At 42.5% G+C, this 26,454-nt stretch overlaps 1 protein-coding gene across 1 annotated transcript in view; it reads left to right on the top strand.

The window, feature by feature from the left end:
- RXFP2 (relaxin family peptide receptor 2) overlaps positions 1-26,454 on the top strand; it is a 59,443-nt gene that overhangs the window by 14,733 nt on the left and 18,256 nt on the right. The window contains 9 exon segments of the mRNA XM_054034345.1: positions 4,957-5,034; positions 7,183-7,288; positions 8,227-8,328; positions 13,086-13,157; positions 14,487-14,513; positions 14,515-14,550; positions 14,900-14,975; positions 17,984-18,063; positions 26,112-26,183. Coding sequence (XP_053890320.1) covers positions 4,989-5,034; positions 7,183-7,288; positions 8,227-8,328; positions 13,086-13,157; positions 14,487-14,513; positions 14,515-14,550; positions 14,900-14,975; positions 17,984-18,063; positions 26,112-26,183 — 617 coding nt within the window. The 5' untranslated portion in view covers positions 4,957-4,988.

Raw genomic sequence — 26,454 nt, 5'->3', positions numbered from 1 at the left:
TAGTGTTCCAGCCACATTGGGTTCTACAGGAACAAAGGACTAGAAAAATCTGACTAGAAATCTGGCATGCCATGAGAAGGCAGCAAATCACCAGAGAGCATTCCATAGGTGGAAAGAGCTTGAGAGGAGACTAAGGTTAAAGGCCACCATAGATGATCAGGATCAAGAGAAGATTGCATCAGAGTCTCTTTAATCGCAAAATGTTCTGAAAAGGCTCATTGCCATTGTGAGAATGCTTGCTACCCAAAACCTAGCATTGCATGGCACTTCAGATCAGCTGTATGTGCCGAACAATGGAAACTTACTTAAAATTGCGTAGCTGATGGCTGAGTTTGATGCTGTACTCCAGGAGCATCTAAGAAGAGTCACCACCCAAGAAATGTACACACACCACCACCTTGGGAAAACAATTCAAAATGACATCATACAGTTACTGGCAACAAAAGTCAAACAGAAGATTGTGGCAGATCTGAAGTCAGCAAGATATTACTCTGTTATTCTGGACTGTACACCTGACATCAGCCATACGGAACAAATGACTTTAATGGTGCGTTTTGTAACAACAACAGAACCTAGTGAAAATGTCCCTGCAATGGTGACTGTCAGAGAGCATTTTCTAGAATTTGTTGACATTGATCATACTACAGGAGCTGATATGACAAATGTGCTTCTTAAAAAGCTGGAAGATACGGGAATTGCGAAAGCTGACATGAGAGGTCTGGGCTATGATAATGGTGCCAACATGAGAGGAAAGAACAGAGGAGTGCAGACACAGATCAGAGAGTTAAACCCTCAAGCTTTTTTTTTTTTGGCCATGCAGTTCTCATTCATTGAACTTGGTGGCCAGTGATGCAGCATCAGCTTCTAGTGAGGCTGCTGAATTTTTTTAATGTAATTCAAAGCATCTATGTATTTTTCTCTGCATCAACTCATCAATGGCAAATTTTGAAGCAACATCTGGGAACATCCTCTCTTTACAGTGAAACCACCGAGTTCCACATGATGGGAAAGTCGAGTGGAGGCCATAAAGCCTATCAAACACCAAATTGGGAAGATAGATGATGCCATAGTTGCCATTATGGAGGATAATGCTATGACAGGTACTGTTGGTAGGAGAACAGTGGCAGAGGGAAATGGAATCACCAGAAACATACATAACTTCAAATATCTGTGTGGCTTAGTGTTGTGGCATGACATACTGTTTGAAATAAATGTTGTAAGCAAGAGATTCCAAGGTGTTGATCTTGATCTGGAGCAATGGAACAACTGGACAAAGCAAAGTCATACCTACAGTCTTACCGGTCAGATGAGGGATTTCCAAACGTTCTGAAGAGTGCACCGAAGTTGGCAGAGGAACTTCACACTGAAGCTATTTTCCCACCTATTCAAGAATACAAGAGTCACCAAAGAAGAAGACATTTTGATTACGAGGCACGGGATAATCCCATAGGAGACCCCAAACAATTCAAAGTTGAATTCTTTAACCAGGTGTGGCGGTGCGACAACTCACCAGTGCGCACCTCCTGCTGGACGTCTCGGGAATTAGCTTTATTTTTCCAGCCCGGAGCACCCTCTGCAGGCTGGTGTCTCACCTGCCGCTGGCCCCGTGTCCCTCCCAGACCCCGGTGCCCTTTGCCCAGGGGTTCTGCCCACCACAGTACCCCCTCACTCTGGGTCTCCCAGATGTTGAGAAGGGATATCAAGTTATGCTGTGGAATCAGCTATACATTTTCCTCTCATGGAGCATCTTCTGTCCCAACCACAATTCCATACTTTTCCTCCAACCATTGTGCTGCTTAGTTACATGAAAGTGCAGACTTCTCTTCTGCAGACTAAATAACCCCAGTTCCCTCAGTCTCTCCTCATAAGTCATGTGCCCCAGCCCCCCTAATCATTTTCATTGCCCTCCACTGTACTGTCTCCAATTTGTCCACATCCCTTCTGTAGTGTGCAGACCAAAACTGGAGACAATACTCCAGATGTGGCCTCACCAGTGTCAAATAGAGGGGAATAATCACTTCCCTCGATCTATTCTCAATGCTCCTACTAATACAGCCCAATATGCCGTTGGCCTTCTTGGCAACAAGGGCACACTGCTGACTCATATCCAACTTCTTGTCCACTGTAATCCCCAGATCCTTTTCTGCAGATCTGTTGCTTAGCCAGTTGGGCCCCAGCTTGTAGTGGTGCATGGGATTCTTCCTTCCTAAGTGTAGGACTCTGCACTTGTCCTTGTTGAATCTCATCAGATTTCTTTTGGTCCAATCCTCCAATTTGTCTAGGTCACTCTGGACCCTATCCCTACCCTCCAACATATCTACCTCTCCCTCCAGCTTAGTGTCATCTGCAAACTTGCTGAGGGTGCAATTAATACAGATCATTAATAAAGATGTTGAACAAAACCGGCCCCTGGACCGACCCCGACGTTGTTTTCTATTTTCTATTTTTTGCTGTGAAAGAGGAAAATTGCAAACCAGAAGGCCTGGAGCCCGCCAGTGCAGCCTCAAAACTGGGCAATTCTCACCGGGAAAGAGTGAGCCAAGCTGTCTAAAGGAGGCACTGATTCAACCCATGTCCCAGGCAGCCTCCACTGGTAAAACTCCTGTACAGCTCTGGCCACACTTGATAGCTTCCCTTTTCTAGCAAAAATCTCTTGGAGGATGGCAGGGTGAACACTATATATCATTCCTGAGAGCGAATCCCAACAACTTGTGTGTGTGTGTGTGACAGAGAGAGAGTTGGGGAGGTGGGATTCACAGGCACAAGAGAGTATTATGTTAAACCCTTTGCCAGTGGAAGTGCCAGATACTGTAAGAGAGAATTTCCATTGTATGATGATCTAAGGTGGTACAAGAGTCTTAACTGTCTTGTGTGAGAGAGAGCCATGTCTCCACTTTGATAGTGTCTCAGTGAGTTTCATGAGAAAGTTCCTTTCTCAATCTGGGAAGCACACACTGCTCCATCTGCATGACCACACAGTCTAAAAAGAGATGTAAATCAGAGCAAGGAGCCTGCCCTTTTTTCAGATGGTTAATAAAATTCTTTCTACCTTTGATCCTGGATCCTTCTCTTCCCATTTTATTCAATGTCTACATGGCATTCTATTGAACTTTCTGGTACTACTCTTAAACATCTTGGATCAGAAGCCAGTGCATCCAGCAGTCTGATCTCTTGTTTTGAATCCTACCTCTGTAACTGCTTGTTTCATTTCTAGAGGATGTCTTATATCTTCTGTTTCATCACTTATTTTATTAGGTGCCTCAAATCTCCTCCTTTTCCCTCTATTCTTCTCCATGAGCCTGTTCCCTCTACCTTTAGCTTTAAATATGGACATTTGTGCAGGTGACTTTCCATTTTACATCTTCCTTGGCTAATACCCATCCATTTATCTGCCTGTCTTAACTTTGCCAGCTCCTGATTACACCATATGTTACTACTGAGTGCTTCAATGACTGAAGTTCTCCATCTGTGTAAGGAGTCTTCTTTGTCCCATGACACTAACTTCCATTTGTTCTATTCAAAACTGTTTTCCTTGCTTTCTAAATTTTCCATGGGCTTTCTTCGTTTTGCTTTCCAGTCTCATAACCTACATAACCACTAATAGTTAATTTGGCTGTTCCAACCTTGGTCTACTTTCAATATTTTCCATGAGCCTGTCTGAAATTTGAGGTCATTCTTGTACCTGTGCTACACCAGTTATTGAATCTGATACAATCTTTGTCTTCCCAGTGAGTTTTCTCCCTTTATATCTTGCCTTAGAACATTTTTGTCTTCATTTTAGATTTTAATTGATTCTCATTGTAAGCTACCTTTCAAGTGTCTATGCTACAGTATATAAAAATGCACTATTGTATTAATCCTCCTATTTCAATATTCAGTTATTTTTTTCAGCATACCATTTTTTAGAATTAAGTCTATATTAACTTCATATTTTGGAATATTAATTTAAAGTTTGAACTGGCTGTGTTGGGCATAGTATCCTTACTTATAGAAAAAGGGGCAAACTCATTTTGGCTGTTGAGATTTCAAATCATTGCACTTTCCCTCTAGCTTCCAGGGTATTTGATAGATATCGCCCACGGGTCTGGAACAGACAGCCTAACTGAACCAAAGTGCGAAATATCCTTCACATTCTTGTACACTTCCGAGGTCTGACTTATTCCTCTGCATGACCATGTAATCCAAAGCCACAACCTAACCCTAAATGATCATTTATTGTTAAGAAACCAGAGAGACCCCAAGCAATAGTTGTCAAACATTCTAAAAGGAGAGGGTGAGTTGTCTGCAACAATCATTACTAATTAAAATCTGTTTCATGGTCATTACTTCACAATTGAAATTGTAGAATGACATATACAAAATATAATGCATTCCATTCCAATAAAAAGTGAAAAATAGCAAAGCCTGCAAATAGCTAAATAAAGCATGGTGAAAGCCTTTGCTTCACCTGATAAATAAACGTTCAAACTTGAGAGCCTAACATTAACCACCTGAATAAGTAGTCTGATTTTCAGAGGCGCAGAGCAGTCACAGCACCCATTGAAATACATCTTGGATCCCCCACTAAAACGTAGAGAAAACATGGAAAAGGTAACTTAATAGTTTAGAAAGAAAAGAAGTAGGGCATGGGAAATACCAGATAAAAAAGGTATATTGGTAACCCAATGTGAATGTATGATATCTGGCTTTGGGAGAAAAGTTGAGAAATGAGTTAAATAGTGGGCAGTTGAGTCATGGGATGAAACAGTCCTTTCCAGATAAAGAACTTCAGTCTTTGAAGCATTATGTGATATATGTTCTGCTATGAAATTTTGACCAAACAGGCAATGGCTCTCTCCCTCTTTCTAAACAAGATGATGTTCATGTAATCATTTTCATATTTTTCTTTCCCACTTCCTTTTACAAGCTGATATCTTATTTATAGTGCAGCTGACAAATGTTAACACTGTTTTATAGGAGATAATAGTGGATGAGCAAATATCTTTGACATGGTCCATGGAAAGCCAAATTATCTGGACATATCACAGGAGTGCTGTAAGTAATACCAGATGAAAAAAAAAATCAATACACTTCTCTATTTTAATTTGATTACCATTTTGACTTAATATTGATCAGATTGAAATGCTTAATCTATTTTATACTTCTGAATTATTCCATTAAATTAATGTATTAACCTTTATTAAAGGGCTCTCTAGGCTATTAGATCAGCTCAGTTGCCTATGTTTTCCAGAGCACAGAGTTTTTTGCATGCACACAAGCATGGAGCAGAAGGGCACAGTGTGAAAAATGCTAATGTATTTGGTCACTTGTGTCAAGTTGTTATTTTTAGGACAACTGTGCAGAAATCAGTAATTCTCTTTCGCAGAGGATTTAGAAATTTGGTCTCGTTCCAATTTGGCTGCTGAAGAACTGGAAGTCAGGGCTCCCCAGCCAGGGCCGGCTCTGGCTTTTTTGCCACCCTAAGCAAAAAAGCCACCCGCCGCCCCTGGCTGCTGAAGAACTGGAAGTCAGGGCTCCCCAGCCAGGGCCGGCTCTGGCTTTTTTGCCACCCTAAGCAAAAAAGCCACCCGCCGCCCCTGGCTGCTGAAGAACTGGAAGTCAGGGCTCCCCAGCCAGGGCCGGCTCTGGCTTTTTTGCCACCCTAAGCAAAAAAGCCACCTGCCGCCCCCCCCCCCCCCCCCAGCGCGGCAGGGGAGGGCGCCGAGCCTGGGGCGCCGGGAGCAGGGCGGAGAGCCAGGCCGGGGCTCTCCGCTCTCCCCGGCGGCCAGAGCACCGGGGGGGAGGGTGGCGAGCCCCCGGTGGCCAGAGCGCTGGGGGGGAGGGCAGCGAGCCCGCCGCAGCTCTCCGCTCTCCCCAACCAGCCGGAGCGCCGGGAGGAGGGTGGCGAGCCCGGCCAGGGTCCCACTCTCCCCGACCGGCCAAAGCACCGGGGGGAGGGCAGCGAGCTCGCTGCGGCTCCGCTCTCCCCAGCGGCCGGAGCGCCCCACAGCGCCCCGCCGCGCCGCCCTCCTCCAGGCGCCGCCCCAAGCACATGCTTGGTGGGCTGGTGCCTGGAGCCGGCCCTGTCCCCAGCAGCCCACCAAGTGGGCTACTGAGGAGCCAGACAGGTAAGCTGGCAGGAAACCAGGCAGATTCACATCAGAAACCTGCTTGGGTACTGTCAGACTCATGCCAAAATTGAACCATCTCTGCAAAATGTTTCAATGAAAATTGTTTCATCAGAGAACTTTGGAAAGTACTAATTTTTAGATGTACAGCTATAAGACACACAATGGCTCTTGCCCTGAAGCACCCATCCCAACACTAGCTTTTCATATGTACAAGCTTATGATATTTAAGTTTTGCTTCTATCTTTTTGTGTTTGCTTTCACAATTTTTAAAGCGCTAAGATCCAATGATGTTTATTTCACACTTGTGCCTTCTGGTTGGGTTGTCACTATAAGGAATCAAACCTTGGCCTTTGGGAGGTTAACATATGAGCCTCTACTGCCAGAGCTAACCCCCTTCTCTGTGCTATTAGCCAAGATTGTAGTAGGCTCATCAATCTCTAGTTGGCCTAACTACCACCAGAGGGGGATCAAGAGCCACACCAAACAGGTCTGGCTTCCATTTAAAAAGATTGATCGTTAGAGCCCTGTTATCACTGAGGAAAGCCCATTATTGTAGGATTGATATGAGTGCAGAAGCAGCATTTGTAGGTTTCTCTTCCTGAACACTCCCAAGTCTTTCCAAAACTAAGATGGAGAGGCATCATCATCAAAAATCTTCATATAAAGCAAATTCTTGCAGAAAGTTGGGTAGGAGTAAGAAATGCCATAATGGAACAGACCAACACGGTCCATCTGATCCAGTATCCTGTCTCTGATAGCATCCAGTATCAGATGCCTCACAGGCAAGTGCAAGAAACTGGAATAGATAGTTATGGAATCATCTGCCAATAGGGGACAGTTTCTTTCTAATATCCCCCTTTAAGGTTGGCTTATGCCCTGAAGCATGGTGTTCATAGCTTTTCCAATTTTTTTTTTAATCCTTACTAATATAACTCTGGATGTTCTTGTGATCCATATAAATATCCCCTCCTTTTCTGAAGGAAGGTTTTAAAAAGACACAAACAGTCTGTATTAAGCAGATCATAGTCATCCATATGTTACACAGTCATAAATGCTTTTTTCCCCCCTCTAGGTCTCCTCCAGTATCCAGAAATTTGTGATTGCATAGAAACTGAACTAAAATGTGTAGATGTTAATTTAAAATCTGTTCCACTTGTTTCAAGCAATGTAACCCTACTGTAAACCTCAATATTGTACATGCATAAATACAACTTCCTGCCTTTCTTTTCCTCTCTGAAATAAAAGTGCTGTAGAAACAAATGAGATGGCTAAACACAACCTGAATATGTTTGTAGAATTTGGGGAAAATCTGCTGTCCCACCATATGCATAGGACGTCATATTCCCTACTATCGCCTACACTTCTTTGTATCACCAAAAAAAAAAAAAATGGTTAAGGGTAATGTGGTGGGGCGATTACCCCACACCTAGAGAGACTGGGCTGCGGCAGGCCTAGGCGCCTGCGCAGACACGCGGCCAATCAAGAGAGGGCTTACTGGGAGCCAATAAGAAGACAGATTGGAGCCAGCCAATCAGGGCCCGGCTTAGCCATATAAAAGGCTGCCCAGAGCAGGAGCAGTCAGTCTGTCCCAGGCCTTCAGAGGGGAAGGTCTGTCTCCAGAGCTGGGAGGCCAGCACCATGGACAGCGCAGTGCAGGCCAGCCTGAGAGAGTGGGAGAAGGCCCTACTCCATAGCCTGCTAGGCGGCAGGCCTGGGAGGAGGAGGCCTAGCGTAGTGAAGGGCTGTTGGGGAAGCGGTCCAGAGGGGTAGTTAGAGGAGTAAGGAGTAGGAGGACAGTGAGACTGTCACATGAGGGCCTCTGGACCGGGACTCAGAGTAGTGGGTGGGCCTGAGTCCCCCCCCCCCTTTTTCCCCCTTTGTTTGCTGTGCTACCCCATGCACAGCCACGGGCCGCAGGGAGCGGCCGGTCAGAACCACACCAGATCCTAGACGGTGAGGATCGGACTTGAAGGTGTGGGGCTGTTGTTTAACCCCCCCCCCCCCCGGAAGGGGGTGTGCTTGGACAGAGGGACACTGCCGGAGGGCAGTGTTCCAGAAGAGGACGCCGACGTCGGGAGCAACGCAAGTCCGTGCACCCCACAGAGGCGAGATGACAGGCAGAACGCCACCCAAAGAGGGCGCTCTACTGGCGCAAAACTAATTCCCCGAAGCGGCCAGGAGGAGGCGCCACAGCGGTGAGCTACCGACCCTGTCACAGGTAAGAATAATGGTGCTGACCCTTAGAACATAAGAACGGCCATACTGGGTCAGACCAAAGGTCCATCTAGCCCAGTATCCTGTCTTCGGACAGTGGCCAATGCTAGGTGCCCCAGAGGGAATGGAACAGGTAATCATCAAGTGATCCATCCCCTGTCACCCATTCCCAGCTTCTGGCAAACAGAAGCTAGGGACACCATCCCTGCCCACCTTGGCTAATAGCCATTGATGGACCTGTCCTCCATGAATTTATCTAATTCTTTTTTGAACCCTGTTATAGGCTTGGCCTTCACAACATCCTCTAGCAAGTAGTTCCACAGGTTGACTGTGTGTTGTGTGAAAGAATATTCCTTTCGTTTGTTTTAAACCTGCTGTCTGTTAATTTCATTTGGTGACTCCTAGTTCTTGTGTTATGAGAAGGAGTAAACAACACTTCCTTATTTACTTTCTCAACACCAGTCATGCTTTTATAGACCTCTATGATATCCCCCCTTAGTCGTCTTTTTTCCAAGCTGAAGAGTCCCAGTCTTATTAATCTCTCTTCATATGGCAGATGCTGCAGACCTCTAATCATTTTTGTTGCCCTTTTCTGAACCTTTTCCAAGTCCAATATATCTTTTTTGAGATGGGACGACCACATCTGCATGCAGTATTCAAGATGTGGGTGTACCATGGATTATATAGAGGCAATATGATATTTTCTGTCTTATTATCTATCCCTTTCTTAATGATTCCCAACATTCTGTTCACTTTGACTGCTGCTGCACATTGAGTAGATTTTTCAGAGAACTATCCACAATGACTCCAAGATCTCTTTCTTGAGATCAGCTAATTTAGACCCCATCATTTTATACATATAGTTGGCATTATGTTTTTCCAATGTGCATTACTTTACATTTATCAACATCGAATTTCATCTGCCATTTTGCTGCCCAGTCCCCAGTTTTGAGAGATCCTTTTGTAGCTCTTCAGTCTGCCTGGGTGTAGCACAGTGCAGACTCACCCCTGCAGCGCCTCCTGCTGGTCATCCTCAGGAATTGGCTCTTCGACCCAGGAATGCCCTCTGCTGGCCGGTGATCCGCTTGCTGTTGGCCCCCCCCGTGTCCCTCCCAGGACCCCAGTGCCCTTATCTCAGGGTTCTGCCTCCTGCAGTACCCCACCATCTTACTGGGTTTCCCCACCCCAGGGGAAGCCCCACCCCCATATCCCCACGTCACCTCAGTCATGGCTACTGCTAGTCTCCATTTAGCCCCCGCACCCTGGGGCGGACTGCAGTCTATCAGCTGATCATCATAGGCAACACGGGGTTTGGACTGGCTGCCTTTATCCACACTCCGGCTGCCCCTCTGCAAGCCCAATACCTAGGTGGGCCTAGAACTAGGCCCTGCAGCCTGGGGAGTTGCTGGCCTAGGGCTTCCCAGCTCCTAAGGCCTTTCCCCAGTCCTGCCTCCCTCTAGGTCCTCTGGGTGAGTTCCCCAGCAACCAGGCCTGTTTCCCTCTCAAGTCAGAGAGAGACTGCTTTCTGCTTGAGCTCCTGGCTCAAGCCTTTATAGGGCCAGCTGGGCCCTGATTGGGACGTGGCCCCAGCTGAGCCTGCTTCCTCCCAATCAGCCCAGGCATCTTGCCCTTCCACAGCGCTCCTCCAGGGCTGTTTTAAACCCCTCAGGGCAGGAGTGGGTGACCATCCCACTACACTGGGACTTAACTATCTTGAGTAGTTTTGTATCATCTGCAAATTTTCCACCTCGCTGTTTACTTATTTTCCAGATTTATGAATAAGTTGAATAGGACTGGGCTCAGTATAGACCCCTCGGGCACACCACTTTTTACCTCTCTCCATTCTGAAAACTGACCATTTATTCCTACCCTCTGCTTCCTATCTTTTAACCAGTTACCAGTCCATGAGAGGACCTTCCCTCTTATCCCATGACTGCTTACTTTGGTGAGGGACCTTGTCAAAGGGTTTCTGAAAATCTAAATACACTATATCCACTGGATTCCCCCTTATCCACATGCTTGTTGACCCCCTCTAAGAATTCTAGTAGATTGGTGAGACATGATTTCCTTTTACAAAAACCATGTTGACTATTCTCCAACAAATTATATTCATCTATGTGTCTGACAATTTTGTTCTTTACTATAGTTTCAACCAGTTTGCCCGGTACTGAAGTCAGGCTTACTGGTCTGTAATTGCTGGGGTCACCTCTGGAGCCCCTTTTAAAAATTGGCATCACATTAGCTATCCTCCAGTCATTTGGTACAGAAGCTGATTTAAATGATAAGTTACAGATGATAGTTAGTAGTCCTGCAATTTTGCATTTGAGTTCCTTCAGAACTCTTGGGTGAATATCATGTGGCCCTGGTGACTTATTACTGTTTAGTTTATCAATTTGCTCCAAAACCTCCACTAATGACACCTCAATCTGGGACAGTACCTCAGATTTGTCACCTAAAAAAATGGCTCAGGTTTGGGAATCTCCCTCACATCCTCAACCATGAAGACTGATGCAAAGAATTTTTTTTTTTCTCCGCAATGGCCTTATCATCCTTGAGTGCTCCTTTAGCGTCTCGATCTTCCAGTTGTCCCACTGGTTGTTTAGCAGGCTTCCTGCTTCTGATGTACTTTAAAAAAAATTTTTTGCTATTATTTTTTGAGTCTTTGGCTAGCTGTTCTTCACATTCTTTTTTGGCCTTCCTAATTATATTTTTACACTTCATTTGCCAGAGTTTATGCTCCTTTTTATTTTCCTCATTAGGATTTAACTTCCACTTTTTAAAAGATGCCTTTTTGCTTCTTGGTGCTTCTTTTACTTTGTTGTTTAGCCCTAGTGGCTCTTTTTGGTTCTCTTATTATGTTTTTTAATTTGGGGTATAAATTTAAGTTGACCCTCTATTATGGTGTCTTTAAAAAGTTTCCATGCAGCTTGCAGGGATTTTACTTTTGGTGCTGTAGCTTTTACTTTGTTTAACTAACCTCCTCATTTTTCTGTAGTTCTCCTTTCTGAAATTAAGTGCTACAGTGTTGGGCCATTGTGGTGTCTTCCCCACCACAGGGATGTTAAATTTAATTATATTATGGTCGCTATTACCAAGCGGTCCAGCTATATTCACCTCTTGGACCAGATCCTGTGCTCCACTTAGCATTAAATCAAGAATTGCCTCTCCTCTTGTGGGTTCCAGGATTAGCTGCTCCCAGAAGCAGTCATTTAAGGTGTCAAGAAACTTTATCTCTGCATCCCGTCCTGAAGTGATATGTACTCAGTCAATATGGGGACAGTTGAAATCCGCCATTATTATTGAGTATTTTATTTTAATAGCCTCTCTAATCTCCCTGAGCATTTCACAGTCACTATCACTATCCTGGTCAGGCTGTTGGTAATATATCCCTACTGCTAAATACTTATTATTGGGATATCAGTTAATTCCCTGGGAACTTTCTAATTTCCACTGTTTTCACTAGAGATGGGCCTGAATTGTAATAAAAGTTCTAGATACTAATTTTGAACCCCACCAAGTTCACGTGTGTTTGGATCCCGGGATTTGGTTTGGCCTATTACAGAAGTGAGTGAGCTATGAAATGTGTATCTCATGTGCAAATTATAAGCTCTTTGAGGTTGGGACTGTCGTCCTTCATGTTTGTATTGTGTCTAGCACAATCAGGCCGTGATCCTCTGTGGCACTTCTGGGCCCCACATCAACAAAAATGAATTTTTAAAATGGTAGCATCAGATGACCTTTTACTGGAATTCAATGTATGAAGCTTTAAGTATGGCTTTATCAGTGTTACTATAGAAACCAATCTGATGTTCATTTAGTAAGAGGAACTCTTGTGTAAATTATACAGTCTGGTAAAATGTGCCGTGATTCTGTTAAATATAGCTACTAGCAACAACAACAAAAATATTAGCTGTGCTGATAACCGCTTCATACCAAATGTCACTCTCAGATAAACCTTCATAGGGTTGAACTGTACATACAAAGCACTAGGTACATATAATCCTGGCCTTTCTACATGAGAAAAGAGTGACAGCTAAAACGTCAGGAATTCATATAGCAGACTAAGTAAATCTTAGTAAATCCTCCAAGAACACAGTATATGAGATTATTCCATCTGATTTGAGGTTATGTGTTTGTTATTAGGCAGGTCCTAATGACAGCCCAAACTGCCTTCCATTCAGAACAGACTGGCAGCCTTCAGAAACTACAATCATTTGAGAGGGTCACATAATTTAAAGAATGGGCTGGCACTAGAATTACTTCTATTTTAATAAAGTGTAAACACAGTAGGGTTTATTTTCCTCTCAGTGCACATGATAATATATTGTAAGTGCATCCCTGAATGTGAATAGGGATTGTCCTTGCGTGATAAAACTCAGAACACTATAAGCTTGGTGAGAAACTCTATAGGGCTTTCCCCCATACTGCTGTGCATATTATGTCCTTATGACATATGAGACTATGTTCCACAGACATAATGAACTTGTTCCTTGAGGCAGTGAGAGACAGCATCCCCTACAGACTGACACAGAGAGTAAAGGTGAAGAAGTTGTCAAGAGAGTTTCATTCTCGTTGGGAAATATTGAACCATATTCCTCCCCAGTGTAACTCCACTTATTTCAGAGATATTACACCTGGAATGAATTTAGCCTAGCAGGCTTACATGGCAGAAGGGGTAAATGTGAGATTATGAAACATCTGCAATTGTAGGATGTTTGTGAAAGATAATTACCCTGTTTTTTTTAATCTTATTCCTATCAGATTTCTGCAACATAATTGCATTCAAACTATTTCAAGGAAAGCATTTTTTGGATTATACAAACTTCAGATATTGTGAGTAATCTCTTGCTTTATATTTACTTTTTAATATAACTAATTGTCTAGTGTATACAATAGAATGTGCATAATTTATAAAATTGAATTTTGTAAGACTTACAGGTTGCTAAAAATATTCCTATGGGAAATTTCAGCTGTGCTCTATCTTTCAAATCTTAGGGTATGTCTATACTTACCTTGGGGTTCGGCGGTAAGCAATCGATCTTCTGGGATCGATTTATCATGTCTTGTCTAGACGCGATAAATCGATCCCGGAAGTGCTCGCCGTCGACGCCGGTGCTCCTGCTCCGCAAGAGGAGTATGCGGAGTCGACGGGGGAGCCTGCCTGCCACGTTTGGACCTGCGGTAAGTACTTTGTAGTTCAAACTAAGGTACTTCGACTTCAGCTACGTTATTCACGTAGCTAAAGTTGCGTATCTTAGTTCGAACTGGGGGGTTAGTGTGGACCAGCCCTTGGTCAATCAAGAGGCAGTGGCCTCAGCAAGATTGCTGGGAACCAGGAACTCCTGAGGTCTGTTCCCAGCTTTGATTCTGAATTTGCTTTGTGACTACAGTATGTGCAAATCATTTAACCTCTTTGTGTCTTAGTGTCAACCTATAATAATAATCAGTTACTATATTTTCCTTACAGTGGTGATGAGGATTCATTAGTTTGATGTTTACAAAGCATTTTAGTCAGTTAGGTTTCTAAAGTTAGGCACCTCAGTCCAAATTTTGCTGTCTATTTCAAACAACACACTGATTTTTTGAGGGATAGTGAAGACCTGACATTTTCAAGTGGGAGTTGTAGGTACTCAGCATCTTTGAAAAATCAAGCTACTTATTTAGGTCCCTTAACATGGAGTTAGATGCCTAACTTTGGGAATCAACATTTGAATGTTAGCTTATATAAATACTAAGAGTTCTTATTACTAGGCCTGCATTCATCTTAAAAGGAATTGTGCAGGATCAAGGCAAATATTGTTCACTGAAACACAGGAACACAACAAGTTATAGTTGTTCACCCCCATATAGAGCAAGATTTGCAAATATTTTATCCACAGTAGTTTTAAATGTCTAACAACACAAGAAAAGAAAGATTAAATCAAATTGTCTTGTTCTTGTAGTACAGAACCTCTGTAAGAGACAGAAGTTAAATTGCTATCATCCAGGGTTTTAAAAACACAAAGGCGGTTGCTACAGTCATCCATAAATATTCCATAAGTGTTGTCACATCAATGTCTAACTGCAAGAAGCTTTCAGTTTTGTTTTGTTTTTTGGTTGTTAGTCTAATCTAGATTCAGGTACTGTTGTTTTAGTCTTAACATTATAGTCCTTTCTTCACAGATATCTCAGTCATAACTGTATCACCAGGGATATCTGGGATATTCAGAGACCTATTGAAATGGCTGTGAGTGACCATTTTCTTCACTTTTAAAAGCAATGTCAGTCATTGTAAATGTGTACCTACACTGTAGATTTAAAATGATAAAACCAAAACATAAATGTTATGTTTGTAATTGGTTTTGCAGAAAAAAAAAAGAATTAGAAACTGTAATTCATGATAGCAGATATTTTGCAATCCTTACAATCATCCCATAGGCTACATATTAGTTACTGTAGATATCAAATTCTAGTCACTTTGTGATCTCAAAAAGAAACCACTCATCTAACTTCCTCATGAATTAGTTTTCTGGACCATTTTTCATTGACTTTATGTATGTCTTTCATGTAGTAACAAATCAATTATGTCTTGCTAGAATTCTAGATGGTAACCCAATAGCGAAAATTTCACAGCAGCTATTTACTGGGCTAAAGTCTTTGTTTTTTATGTAAGTACTAGTCTTGTACATTTCTCATATCTGTATTTTTCAGTATCAGTGCCACTGCTACCAGTTAAAAGCCATAATATACTTCTTTTCTTTCCATAAGATTTTCAAACATTTTCCTCATGAATAAATCTCACCTTTCAACTTTTCCTAATAATAAGGGATGCTTTCAAATTTCCTTCCATTTTTAAGGTCCATTATTGTCCACACTATAAAGTACTATGCTATTATTAAGATTTGAATTATGTCAAAGTTATTTATTTACATTCATAACACACAAAGAAAACTCTGCTTCTACACTGAAAACTCTTGGACATACATAGCTAACTCCTACCCTCTTTTACAATAGACATAGAAAACTGGAGTAATATTTAAGTACTTATATAGTGCTCAGATACTATGGTGATGAGCACTATAGAAAAGTCTAAAAATAAAATTTGGATTAGGACTCAGGAGCATAGCTAGGTGAAACTTTTTGGGCAAATAGTTTTACTCAATGAAAAATACAGTTTCGCGTCCAACACATGTATTTGTGAATTCATGTCAGGCTCACTGAATAGTTTCCATTGAACTGAAAAATATCAATAATATTCCAATATGGAAACAAAATATTTAATTTCATTTCTATCCAAAAAATGTGTTTTGACTTTTAGGCATTTTGACAAAAGCAAAGGAAAGGAGGACTAGACTCACAAAATGGCTAGAGGAGGAGACAGTGGTGTTGATGCTTCCCTCTGTAAGTTTTAGCCCAGCAGTTAGAGCACTCACTTGGGATGTGATAAACGGGGATTAAATTTCCCCCTGTGCCTGATCAGCAGAAGGGATTGAATTTAGAACAATTCAAGTCCTGGCTGCAAGGGCTGATTAATTATTTATTAAAAGTGGAACAGCTTCAAGAGAAGAGACTGAGGGCACGTCTTCACTACCCGCTGGATCGGCGGGTAGCGATCGATCTATCAGGGGTTGATTTATCGCATCTAGTGTAGACGCGATAAAATTGATCCCCGATCACTCTGCCGTTGACTCCGGAACTCCACCGCAGTGAGAGGCGGAAGCGGAGTCGTCGGGGGAGTGGCAGCGGTCGACTCGCCACCTTCCTCACAGCCAGGTAAGTCAACCTAAAATACGCAACTTCAGCTACGCTATTCGTGTAGCTGAAGTTGCGTATCTTAGGTCGATTCCTCCCCCCCACCAGTGTAGACCTAGCCTGAGAGAGCCCCTGCACTGGAATATTCTAAAGTCCAGTGGCAAGCGTGCTCTTCCCGTAGGAGGCCCAAATTCAGATTCCATCTCCTTATCAGGCTGAAGGGGGAACTGAATCCAGGTTTCCTACATCCAAGATGTGTACTCTAACCACTGGCCCAAAACTTATAAGGAGACACCACTAAAATGTTTGGACTCAAACAGTCCTTGGTTTTTCAATTCACTGAAAAGTTTTGAAAATGTCATTTTCAGATCAATCCAAAACAAAACTTTTTTTTTTTTTTAATTGCCAGAGAATCAAAAAATCCATTAGTTGTCTAGCTCTCCTCAGGAGTTCCTGGATTTCTTTCCCAAACATATATTATTACAGCATATTTATTTGAAAACTTAACTACAGCTGCTTTAAATAATTTCCAGGGAATTGAACAATTTGGGGTTTTGATAATCGGATACAGAGACTTTCACTAATAGGCCATTGGTTCAAATCCAGTCCAGGTCAGTAGAGATGAAAAATGATTAATCAGCAATTTTAGAGCAATGATTTATTTTAAACTATTTGGTTGTTTCAATCAAGCTCCTGGCAAACAGTGTCCTACATCACAGAAACCACTATAGTTGATACTAGTTGGTCTCCATGCTGCCAGTCTTCCCAGAATGACCAATGAAGAAATGGTGGATGTAAGCCTTTAGAGTTGGTGCCTCCAGAATAGGATTGGGGAACAGGATTGAAAGAAACTGGCACTAGCACTACCTGGGTTGTAGTTTATTTTATGGAAAAAAATACTCTGGGGTTGTCAATTTGACTCCTTTCATGAGCATGTATTATTTATTGTTTGTTAAGAAAATACCTGATATACCACTGTCAGAAGATAATAGATTTGTTATAGACTCATGGACTTTAAGGTCAGAAAGGGACTATCATGATCATCTAGTGCACCATTTCTCAAATGTGGCCACCAGGGGATTTCCCTGCAGCCAGGAAAGCTTCCTGGGCAGTGATGGGGGAGGAAGCATCAGCCCCTCCCCTTCCTCCCTGTTGCTCCTGAATGAGTGGTGAGCCAGCAGTGAGTGGGGGTTCTCACAGCATGCAGGGGAGCATCTGGCAGGGGAGTGAGGAGGTGAGTAGCAGGTGGGGGGCTGAGAGGAGGTGAGCAGCAGGTGGAGGACTGAGGAGGGACGCAGCAAGCCAGCAGCAAGTGGGGGGGGGGGGGGGTGAGGAGGGACGTACTGGCAGGGAGGCAACCCCCCTCCCAAACCTTACATAAATAAATTACAATGATTTGGATGTATATATGTGCATATTACTTTATTAACTTTTGGAAAAATAAATAATTTTAGGAAAAAGATGTCAGTGCGACACCAGCAAGAGTTGGTGGCCGCACTCTGAGGCCACCAAAAAATTTGTTGTGAGAACCCCTGGACTCGTCTGACCTCCTGCACATTGCAGGCCACACAACGTCACCCACCCACTCCTGTAATAGACCCATAACCTCTGGCTGCATTACTGAAGTCCTCAAATCATGATTTAAAGACTTCAGGTTACAGAGAATCCACCATTTACACTAGTTTAAACCTGCAAGTGACTCATGCCCCATGGTACAGAGACAAGTGGGGGGGGGGGGGGAACCCATTTAAATCACTGATTTTTTTTTTTTCTTAATGGACTGTAGCAAACTTAATTTCTTGCTTTTAAGGCCATGTAACTAACCTAACCTCATGGACTCTTCGCTCACAAGTTTATGTTTTGAATGTTTTTTTCCACTACTAGACAGTATGTTTTAGAGTACAATGCAACAGTTCCTTTTGTAATAGTGTCTTCCTTTTATGATAAGCAACTCACTTGAGGCCCTTCCCAGGAAAATGTGTACTGAAATGCCTTTTATTAACTGGATGTAAGTACATTATGCAAAAGGTTTATCTGGTTATTTACTCAAATAAATTATTAACATTTAAGGGTGGAATTTTCAAAAACACTCAACATTGGCATATCTCGGCTCCCACTGAAGTCAATAGCTAAGACTGAGCACTTTCAAAAACCTCATCCTAAAACATTAAATTATGGTTGTCCAAAAATTGTCACTTGGCCTCTGTGAAGATAACAGAACGAATCAGATGTGGAGTTTTTAGGTCAAGCCATTTTTGAGAGTTGGACATTCGCAAAACAGCATCAGGAAATTTGCAAAAGTTAAACTCTCCTGTGTTTCAAACCATCATCTGACAGGTGCTTCAACCAGTTGTCTACAAAGTTAAATATAGAAAGTTGCCCCTTCTGACACCGGTGTCCCTCTTCTTACATCGGTGACACTCCTCTGCTGATGCAGTAGCAGAAGTCTGGGGCAGGTGAGCTTCCTAATGGGGAGGAATTTGATGATGCAGAATCTGGGTATATTCTAATTGTAACTTGTAATTCACTCTTCCAGAAATCTTACCCCACATATCAATGCCCAAAATTTACCCTGTCCTAAGAATTTCCTCCAAATATAGAGATTAAAGCCAGTAGCAAACTCTCTTCTATCTGCCACAGATTCTCCCCACATAACAAAACTAGCAATACAGCATTTCTTAACAGACTAAAAACTTGTTCTCAGTCTTCCAAGTTCTGTTTCTTAGCATATGTGTAACAGTGCCACCTGCTGATGCCTGCTGCCATAATAATCTATATCGGGGTGGTCAAATCGTGGTTCATGAGCGGCATGCGGCTCTTTTACAGTTAAAGTTTGGCTTGTGGAGCTCCCCATACCCCGCTTGCTCCAATCTGGTAGGCGACCCTGCGGCGGGGTGGTGGGCTAGGGGCTTCTGCCAGAGATGACTGGTGCCTGCTGGGGGGGGGGCACCATTAAAAGGTTCCCCCCAACAGCTTGAGTCCTGTCCCCCCTTAGTTTCAGCTGCCACCCACCCCCGCATCTTCCAGCAGTTAGCTCCCCGTGGAGAGGCAGTGGCCAACAGCTGGAAGCAGCAGGTGTTATACCAATAGAATAAAAACCAGCAGGATCTTATTAAGAGGGATAAGGCAAAGATGCCACATTTATTGTAAATATACTGATAAAGCAAAAGATAAAAATAAACAACGTTGTTTGACTACTTATTTCTTATACATACACACACATATATATATATATATAGAGAGAGAGAGAGAGAGAGATTCATTCACACAATCATTCATTCAAGTTCTGTATAGGTGTTATAGTTACCAGCCTAGAAGTTGCTCATGCCAAGTTACTGGCCAGGTATCTTGGTCATGAGGATGGAGCCGAGTCTGTGTCAGGTGCACCTGATGCTCCTGGAGGCTGGCAGCAGAACCAGAGACTCAAAGTCATCAGTCTTTAGAGTCCCTTCTTATAGGAATTAATTCCTATGTTAGTCTATGGGAGCTGTTTCATCCTGCTGTTGCTGACTCAATCAGCAGATGGCACATTCCTGTCCAAAGTGGCACATTCCTGGTGGCTCCACACTGTCCAAAGTTTGTGTTTCTCATCCTTCCAGGTGATGGGGTGGGTCCCAGTTTACCCTCCGGGGGTTTCTGGTCATCCACTTGACACATTCTTCGGCCGATGGATACTCCTTTTCTAGGCTGGCACCTCCCTAACCATCCATGTATATCAAGCATTCATCAGCATACATTCCATCCCTTAACCATATTTTAATTTATGGTCTCCACCACTTTCAGAGTGTGTGCTAATTCATTTGAGACTCCCGGCCCTTTAATCACAGAGGGTGGGGGTCTGTCCTAGGAGCAGTTGAATGAAGTGAAAGACACTTAACAGCTTATAGTGTTTGTTTACATTGTATAACAAAGTCAGTTAACTTGTTTGTAAGTTTTACATAGTAGTCACAGGATAGATATAATCAATGGTTTCTACAGACAGTAGCTTACAAGTTTTAACAGAAGACCCAAGAGATTTTTGTACTTGGTGAAACTGTTGGATTTTAAAGTGTGAGGGCCAAATTATGAGGGGGTCACTGTCTCTTGGGGGAATCACTGTTAGTTCCTTCTTTAATATCCCTACATAATCCCCCTTTTGACACTACGATATTTATATAGTCGTTAGTGTCACTTTCTTTTTAACCTGTTTAAGAGAAGGTACTGTGAGGCAACATGTGTTTGTGATTCCAATTTAGCGTACATTCTGTTTATCTGAAAACACATGCCATACATACCAATTATACAAATACAATTTAATATCAAGACTACTATCAAGGGGTGTAGCATTACTGATAGGATGCCAGTGGTAGTCGGGGACCATCCAGAGAATCATTTACATTCATCTACTGGGGGGGTTGCTAACACTCCCATCCTCCCAAAATACTTCCTCCCATGAGTGGATACATACACATTGTCCATTGTACAATACTTTGGTGTCATTATCCAATTCATCCCACATACATGATTCCAATGAAACATCTTTACTACAAGGCTCTGGGGCAACCGGTAAGGTGAGGCATACCCCACTTTTGAGGAGTCCATTTGGTACAACCTCTAGTGTCCAATAGTTTTCCTCCCTCCCCAGCCCACTGGCTCGAGGTCTGAGGCAGCCAGAATGATCCCATGTGTAATATGGGGAGTGGGCTAACCTTCCACACCTTTGCTTCCAGAGACTGTTGATGTGCTATTTTTACAATTATTTCCCCAGTTAACAAGTCTGGTTTCACAGTGCTGGAAACATACTGCATCCAGTCATATTGGTAAGTATCAAACAGAGATCATTTCCTTTGTTTTAACAAATGCATTAAAACCTTAATATTACCCAAAGTTACCCAAAACATTTTGTGTTCCAAAGTAGATAGGGCAAGTATCTGCATTTCAGTGCATCCCATAGCTATAGCCGTTTGCATACAGATCAGTGCTGCTCCTACAACTCTCCGCCCCTTGATCTATGATCATTACAGTACAGTAGTTGTCATTGTAGGGCACAGGTGATCTGTTGTAAACAAACCAAACAATTATAAGCAGGTGAGTATAACTAAAATCATTACAATTGACCAAACACCAGATATAATATAAACAGAAATGCAACCAAATAATTATAATAATTGGGAATACAATAAAACCTAAAACCATTACAATAATTAAGTACATTGACAAATAAAATGAGGTCCAAGTTTGATGCTGCAATAGTCATCAAACAATAAAAGTTACTGAGGTTAGGACCTTTTTAATGCAGAATCCCCTATTTCTAACAGTTGTTCTCAGAGGTTTTTGGGGACCTGAAAGATGGGGCCATACAATTATGGGCCAAGGTCTTACAGGTTATGGGGGCCCAAGAACTACCCTTCAGGGCTTGGGGAAGTAGAATACAGAGTGCATAGAGGAAAGTGTGGAATTAATAGTACAAGCGAATGTAACTAACAATACTATTAGAGAACCTAACAAAAAATAAACCTGATGCATTGGGGAACCAAAGTTTTTTTGGACACAAGTGGTGATTGATAAGTTGGATGGATACGGGGGAAGTAGAAGAAAAGACATTTGTCTTGCCTAGTGTAGTATCCCCTTTTTCTAGACCCAGTGCTAGCACAGGACACCACTAGAGACAGACACAGAACATGCAACACACAACACTGAACACAGACTTTGTCATGACACTATAACCATGGTCTTTTATAACTCTTCAGCTGGTACCAGCTCTCCTGATGTTCTGGTTCAGAGCCTGAAAGATAGAAGCTTGGAAACAAATTAGCACAGTGCTTTCACCCTGGCAGAACCTGCTTGGTCTCTGCCACAGTGTGTTTGATACTTGGGGCTGCACAAATGCTAATTAAGTGGTGCATTTCTTGTGAGTTAAATTTTTTTTTTTTTTTTCATATTAAAATCCCCAGCCACTTTGCCATGGCCTGGAGGTCTGAGGCAGAAGCAGGCACTGTTATTACTGTTGCAAGGGCATTCTGGCCCTGGAAGGAGGAATTTACCCAAATATCTCCCTTCCCAATTTCCAGAGGGGTCCCAAAAATCTGCCCCTTCTGGGGTCTTAAATGTTCCTTCTTCTGATGTTACTGCTGCTGTAAGATTTGAGAGTGCTGTTTTAACTCTCTGTACCCAACCTTAAGGACATCTAACTGGATTTGGGTACTAATGGACATACATTTTATTTCTCTGCTTTTGCAGCAGAGGCTTGTAAATCTTGGTGCAGTTTTTAATTTTTGCCTTTAGCCAATTGAAGGAATACCTTGTTACAGGTCTTCCATAGAAGCCAAACTGCAGCTGCTTCCTTTTGTTTTGTGCACCTCACCCCTGCTGTTGCTTCAGAGGGGCACTGTTAATTTCTTATTCTTTTACTACAGCTCTCATTTGCTATTTTGTTACACACAAAAAAACAACTAAACAAACAAACAAGAAGAATCCAGAATCTTTTCCTATTCTCCTGATTTTGACTGCCCTGCTGCAGTCACAACGTTGGTTTTTATTAAAAACATTTTAAATTTTGTAAAGCACCGAGTTACCCCTTAAGGGTTAAATGCCAAATCCCAAAAGCCAGCCAACACTGATTAGCTGTGTCTGGCAAAAAGGTCTGTCAGTTTTGCAACTTTGAATCAAATAGTTAAATGGATTTTTAGTGGCATTATTTAAAACAAAACAAAAGTAATTTATCTTAAACTTACAAAACAGGAGTTTTACAAACCAGATGTGTTGGTTTAGGTTCTTAGAACTTTACATATTTCCACAGACAAATAGATACATACACATTTTCTTTCCCTTAACATCTTTTCTACATTGCTGTTTTTACATAGCTGTACATAGATTATATTCCCTTCATACATTTGGGTCAGTTAAGTTCCAATAGAATCCCCTCATGTTTTTAACAAATTTGACTAATTTGTTCATAGTCAAATTATTTCAAATACCTGGATTATTTACAGACATTCCTTTGGAAAAGGGCCCATTTTTCCTTCAGAATGGCTGCAAAGGAACCAAGAATTCCTTTTCTCTTTAACATGGTACTTTTTAGCATTTTCACAAAGTTTAACTGCTTAATTCTGTTCAGCCTCTGTAGAGTTAACTTTTCAGGGTCTTTCCTTAAATTACTGTTTATCTCCCAAAATGACACCTTTATCAATTAGATTTTACCATTTTAAGTATTGTTCCAGGGATTCATGCCTGTACTTACTGCTTTCTTACTCCTGCCACTATGCCCTTAAGGCTTCCAACCAATTTCTTGCCTGCTTGTCTGGGCCTGATCCTGCTTTTTCCAAAGAACCTTTCCTTTCCATGGGCACAAGCTTTGTTCCACTACCAATTTAGCAAGGAGGGTGGGCTTCTCAACCAGCCCCCACCCTTCCTGGTCCATTTCCTTAAACATTTCTTTCAATATTGTGAAATGACCACAATATCACTCACAAGAAAAACAAAACAAAGCAAAACAAACAAACAAACATAAACCACACTACACTGCCCAAACTCCTATATTCTTCAGAGTTTGGTTTAACAGAACAAGATTTGTATCTTATGATTTTAACCCACTTTGGGACAGAGGGAGAGATGCTAAGCTTCCCTCTGTATTGCTCGAGCTTTTACCACCGAGGGTTCATCCACCAAATATAAAAATCCTTCCCAGGATCAGAGCGAGAAACAGTAAGTTTTCCTCTGTACAGGCTGTTAGGCGGAGGTAGCTGTCATTACAAGCCTCCCACAGCAGCCAGATCCCTGCAGCGTCTCTTTTTGCTGCATTTGGGGGTTTACATATGAGGATATAGTGGGCCAATCTATCCTCCAGGTCTGAAATAGAGCAAGCATCTGCAAGGGCTTGTTCAGTCCAAGGACTGTGCCCATATCTCTGAAGGATTTGTTTAAAGGGTGTTATTTCTTTTACAAAAGGTGAGGTTGGAGCTCCTTCAAACTCCATTCCTGTCTCTGAGACTGTTCTCCCTTGTCTTTTCTTAAACATTTTTACCACGTGTATAGTTTCCTTTGTCACCCCTGAACCCTTGCAGCGAGTGACACAGCCTAAATTATCTTATCCTGCTACCCCTGATCTCGTTCAGCGAGCAGCTTTACCTTGCCCTATAGGCTCTTGTTACCCCTGATTTCTCAGTGAACACTTTGGATAAGATTAATTGTAGCTTAAAGTTTCTATGAGCTCTTTTATGAAGCCTCTACCCACCGGAGGTCAGTAGGCTTTGGTTAACCAAAAATAGAACCGCTCTCTATAGAGCCGGCTGTGTGCACACCAATGTTCACAATAACTGAGGCATTTTACCAATATTCCCCCTTTCGCAATTCTCCACCAAAATGTTATACCAATAGAATAAAAACCAGCAGGATCTTATTAAGAGGGATAAGGCAAAGATGCCACATTTATTGTAAATATACTGATAAAGCAAAAGATAAAAATAAACAACGTTGTTTGACTACTTATTTCTTATACATACACACACATATATATATATATATAGAGAGAGAGAGAGAGAGAGATTCATTCACACAATCATTCATTCAAGTTCTGTATAGGTGTTATAGTTACCAGCCTAGAAGTTGCTCATGCCAAGTTACTGGCCAGGTATCTTGGTCATGAGGATGGAGCCGAGTCTGTGTCAGGTGCACCTGATGCTCCTGGAGGCTGGCAGCAGAACCAGAGACTCAAAGTCATCAGTCTTTAGAGTCCCTTCTTATAGGAATTAATTCCTATGTTAGTCTATGGGAGCTGTTTCATCCTGCTGTTGCTGACTCAATCAGCAGATGGCACATTCCTGTCCAAAGTGGCACATTCCTGGTGGCTCCACACTGTCCAAAGTTTGTGTTTCTCATCCTTCCAGGTGATGGGGTGGGTCCCAGTTTACCCTCCGGGGGTTTCTGGTCATCCACTTGACACATTCTTCGGCCGATGGATACTCCTTTTCTAGGCTGGCACCTCCCTAACCATCCATGTATATCAAGCATTCATCAGCATACATTCCATCCCTTAACCATATTTTAATTTATGGTCTCCACCACTTTCAGAGTGTGTGCTAATTCATTTGAGACTCCCGGCCCTTTAATCACAGAGGGTGGGGGTCTGTCCTAGGAGCAGTTGAATGAAGTGAAAGACACTTAACAGCTTATAGTGTTTGTTTACATTGTATAACAAAGTCAGTTAACTTGTTTGTAAGTTTTACATAGTAGTCACAGGATAGATATAATCAATGGTTTCTACAGACAGTAGCTTACAAGTTTTAACAGAAGACCCAAGAGATTTTTGTACTTGGTGAAACTGTTGGATTTTAAAGTGTGAGGGCCAAATTATGAGGGGGTCACTGTCTCTTGGGGGAATCACTGTTAGTTCCTTCTTTAATATCCCTACACAGGGAGGGGCCGCTCTTTCAGCTCCATGGGGAGAGGCAGCAGCAAAAGTAGCAGCTCTCTCTGCCGCTCCCAGCTGTTTGCCATTGCCTCTCCCCATGGCCGCAGCTCCCATCTTGCCAGCTCCAGCAGCTGCTGTGCAGGGAGGGGCCCAGCGGCACCATGTGACTGAGTGGGGCCAGCAAACCCTGGCAAAAATCAGAGGGGGACACATGACCCCCCTCATGCTTCACCTCTGGCTTCTGACCAGCAGGGTGTGTGGGGAGAGGAGCAGGGGGGTCTCGGGGCTTCAGCAGGAAATGGGCTGAGGTCCCAAGCCCCAGCAGGCGCATCCCGACTCTTGAACTTCTGAAGATTGTTGTATGTGGCTCGGAGGGTCAGTAAGTTTGGCCACACCTGATCTGTATACTTCAGTACACAGAATACACATGAGAAATGCCAGGCAGGTTGGTTTAGTTCTGATGAAATGAGAGAGGGGATGGTCACAATTGGGCCAGTAACAGAGTTTCCTCTCTTTGACATTTATGTTTATGTCCTGGAATAAGGGATGGTTTGTAGTAAAAAAGTTCAAAAGCATAAGAACATCCCAGAGCCTTGGGGCCACTGCCATGAAAATATTTGTATGATTTGTTCATAAAAAGTAAATAAAAACTCTTGTTTTTCATTCAGGGATTTTGAAGGCAATCGTATCAAGACCTTAACTAATACCACCTTACTGGAATGTGATGCACTCACAGTACTGTAAGTAAATAAACAGTTCATAAAATGACAGCAATAAAAACTCCTTAAATCATATTACTCAACACATGATTTATTTCCATTCATAACTCCTAGTCAGGGACACTTCTGCTTCATAGCATTTTGTCAAGGGAACAATCTTTATTGTTAATTAACTAATAATAATTAGTTATTTTATGCACAGCCTTCAGGAGCCTTTTGGAAATGATCATTTTATCAGTTGGTTCAACAAATAGAATAAGAATTAGACAACTTCTGTTGTTTCTGCCTTATG

The sequence above is a fragment of the Malaclemys terrapin genome, chromosome 1 (genome assembly GCF_027887155.1).
Source record: "Malaclemys terrapin pileata isolate rMalTer1 chromosome 1, rMalTer1.hap1, whole genome shotgun sequence".
Lineage (NCBI taxonomy): Eukaryota > Metazoa > Chordata > Testudines > Emydidae > Malaclemys > Malaclemys terrapin.
The sequence above is the reverse complement of the archived record's forward strand: the minus strand, read 5'-3'. Positions and strand labels throughout refer to the sequence as shown.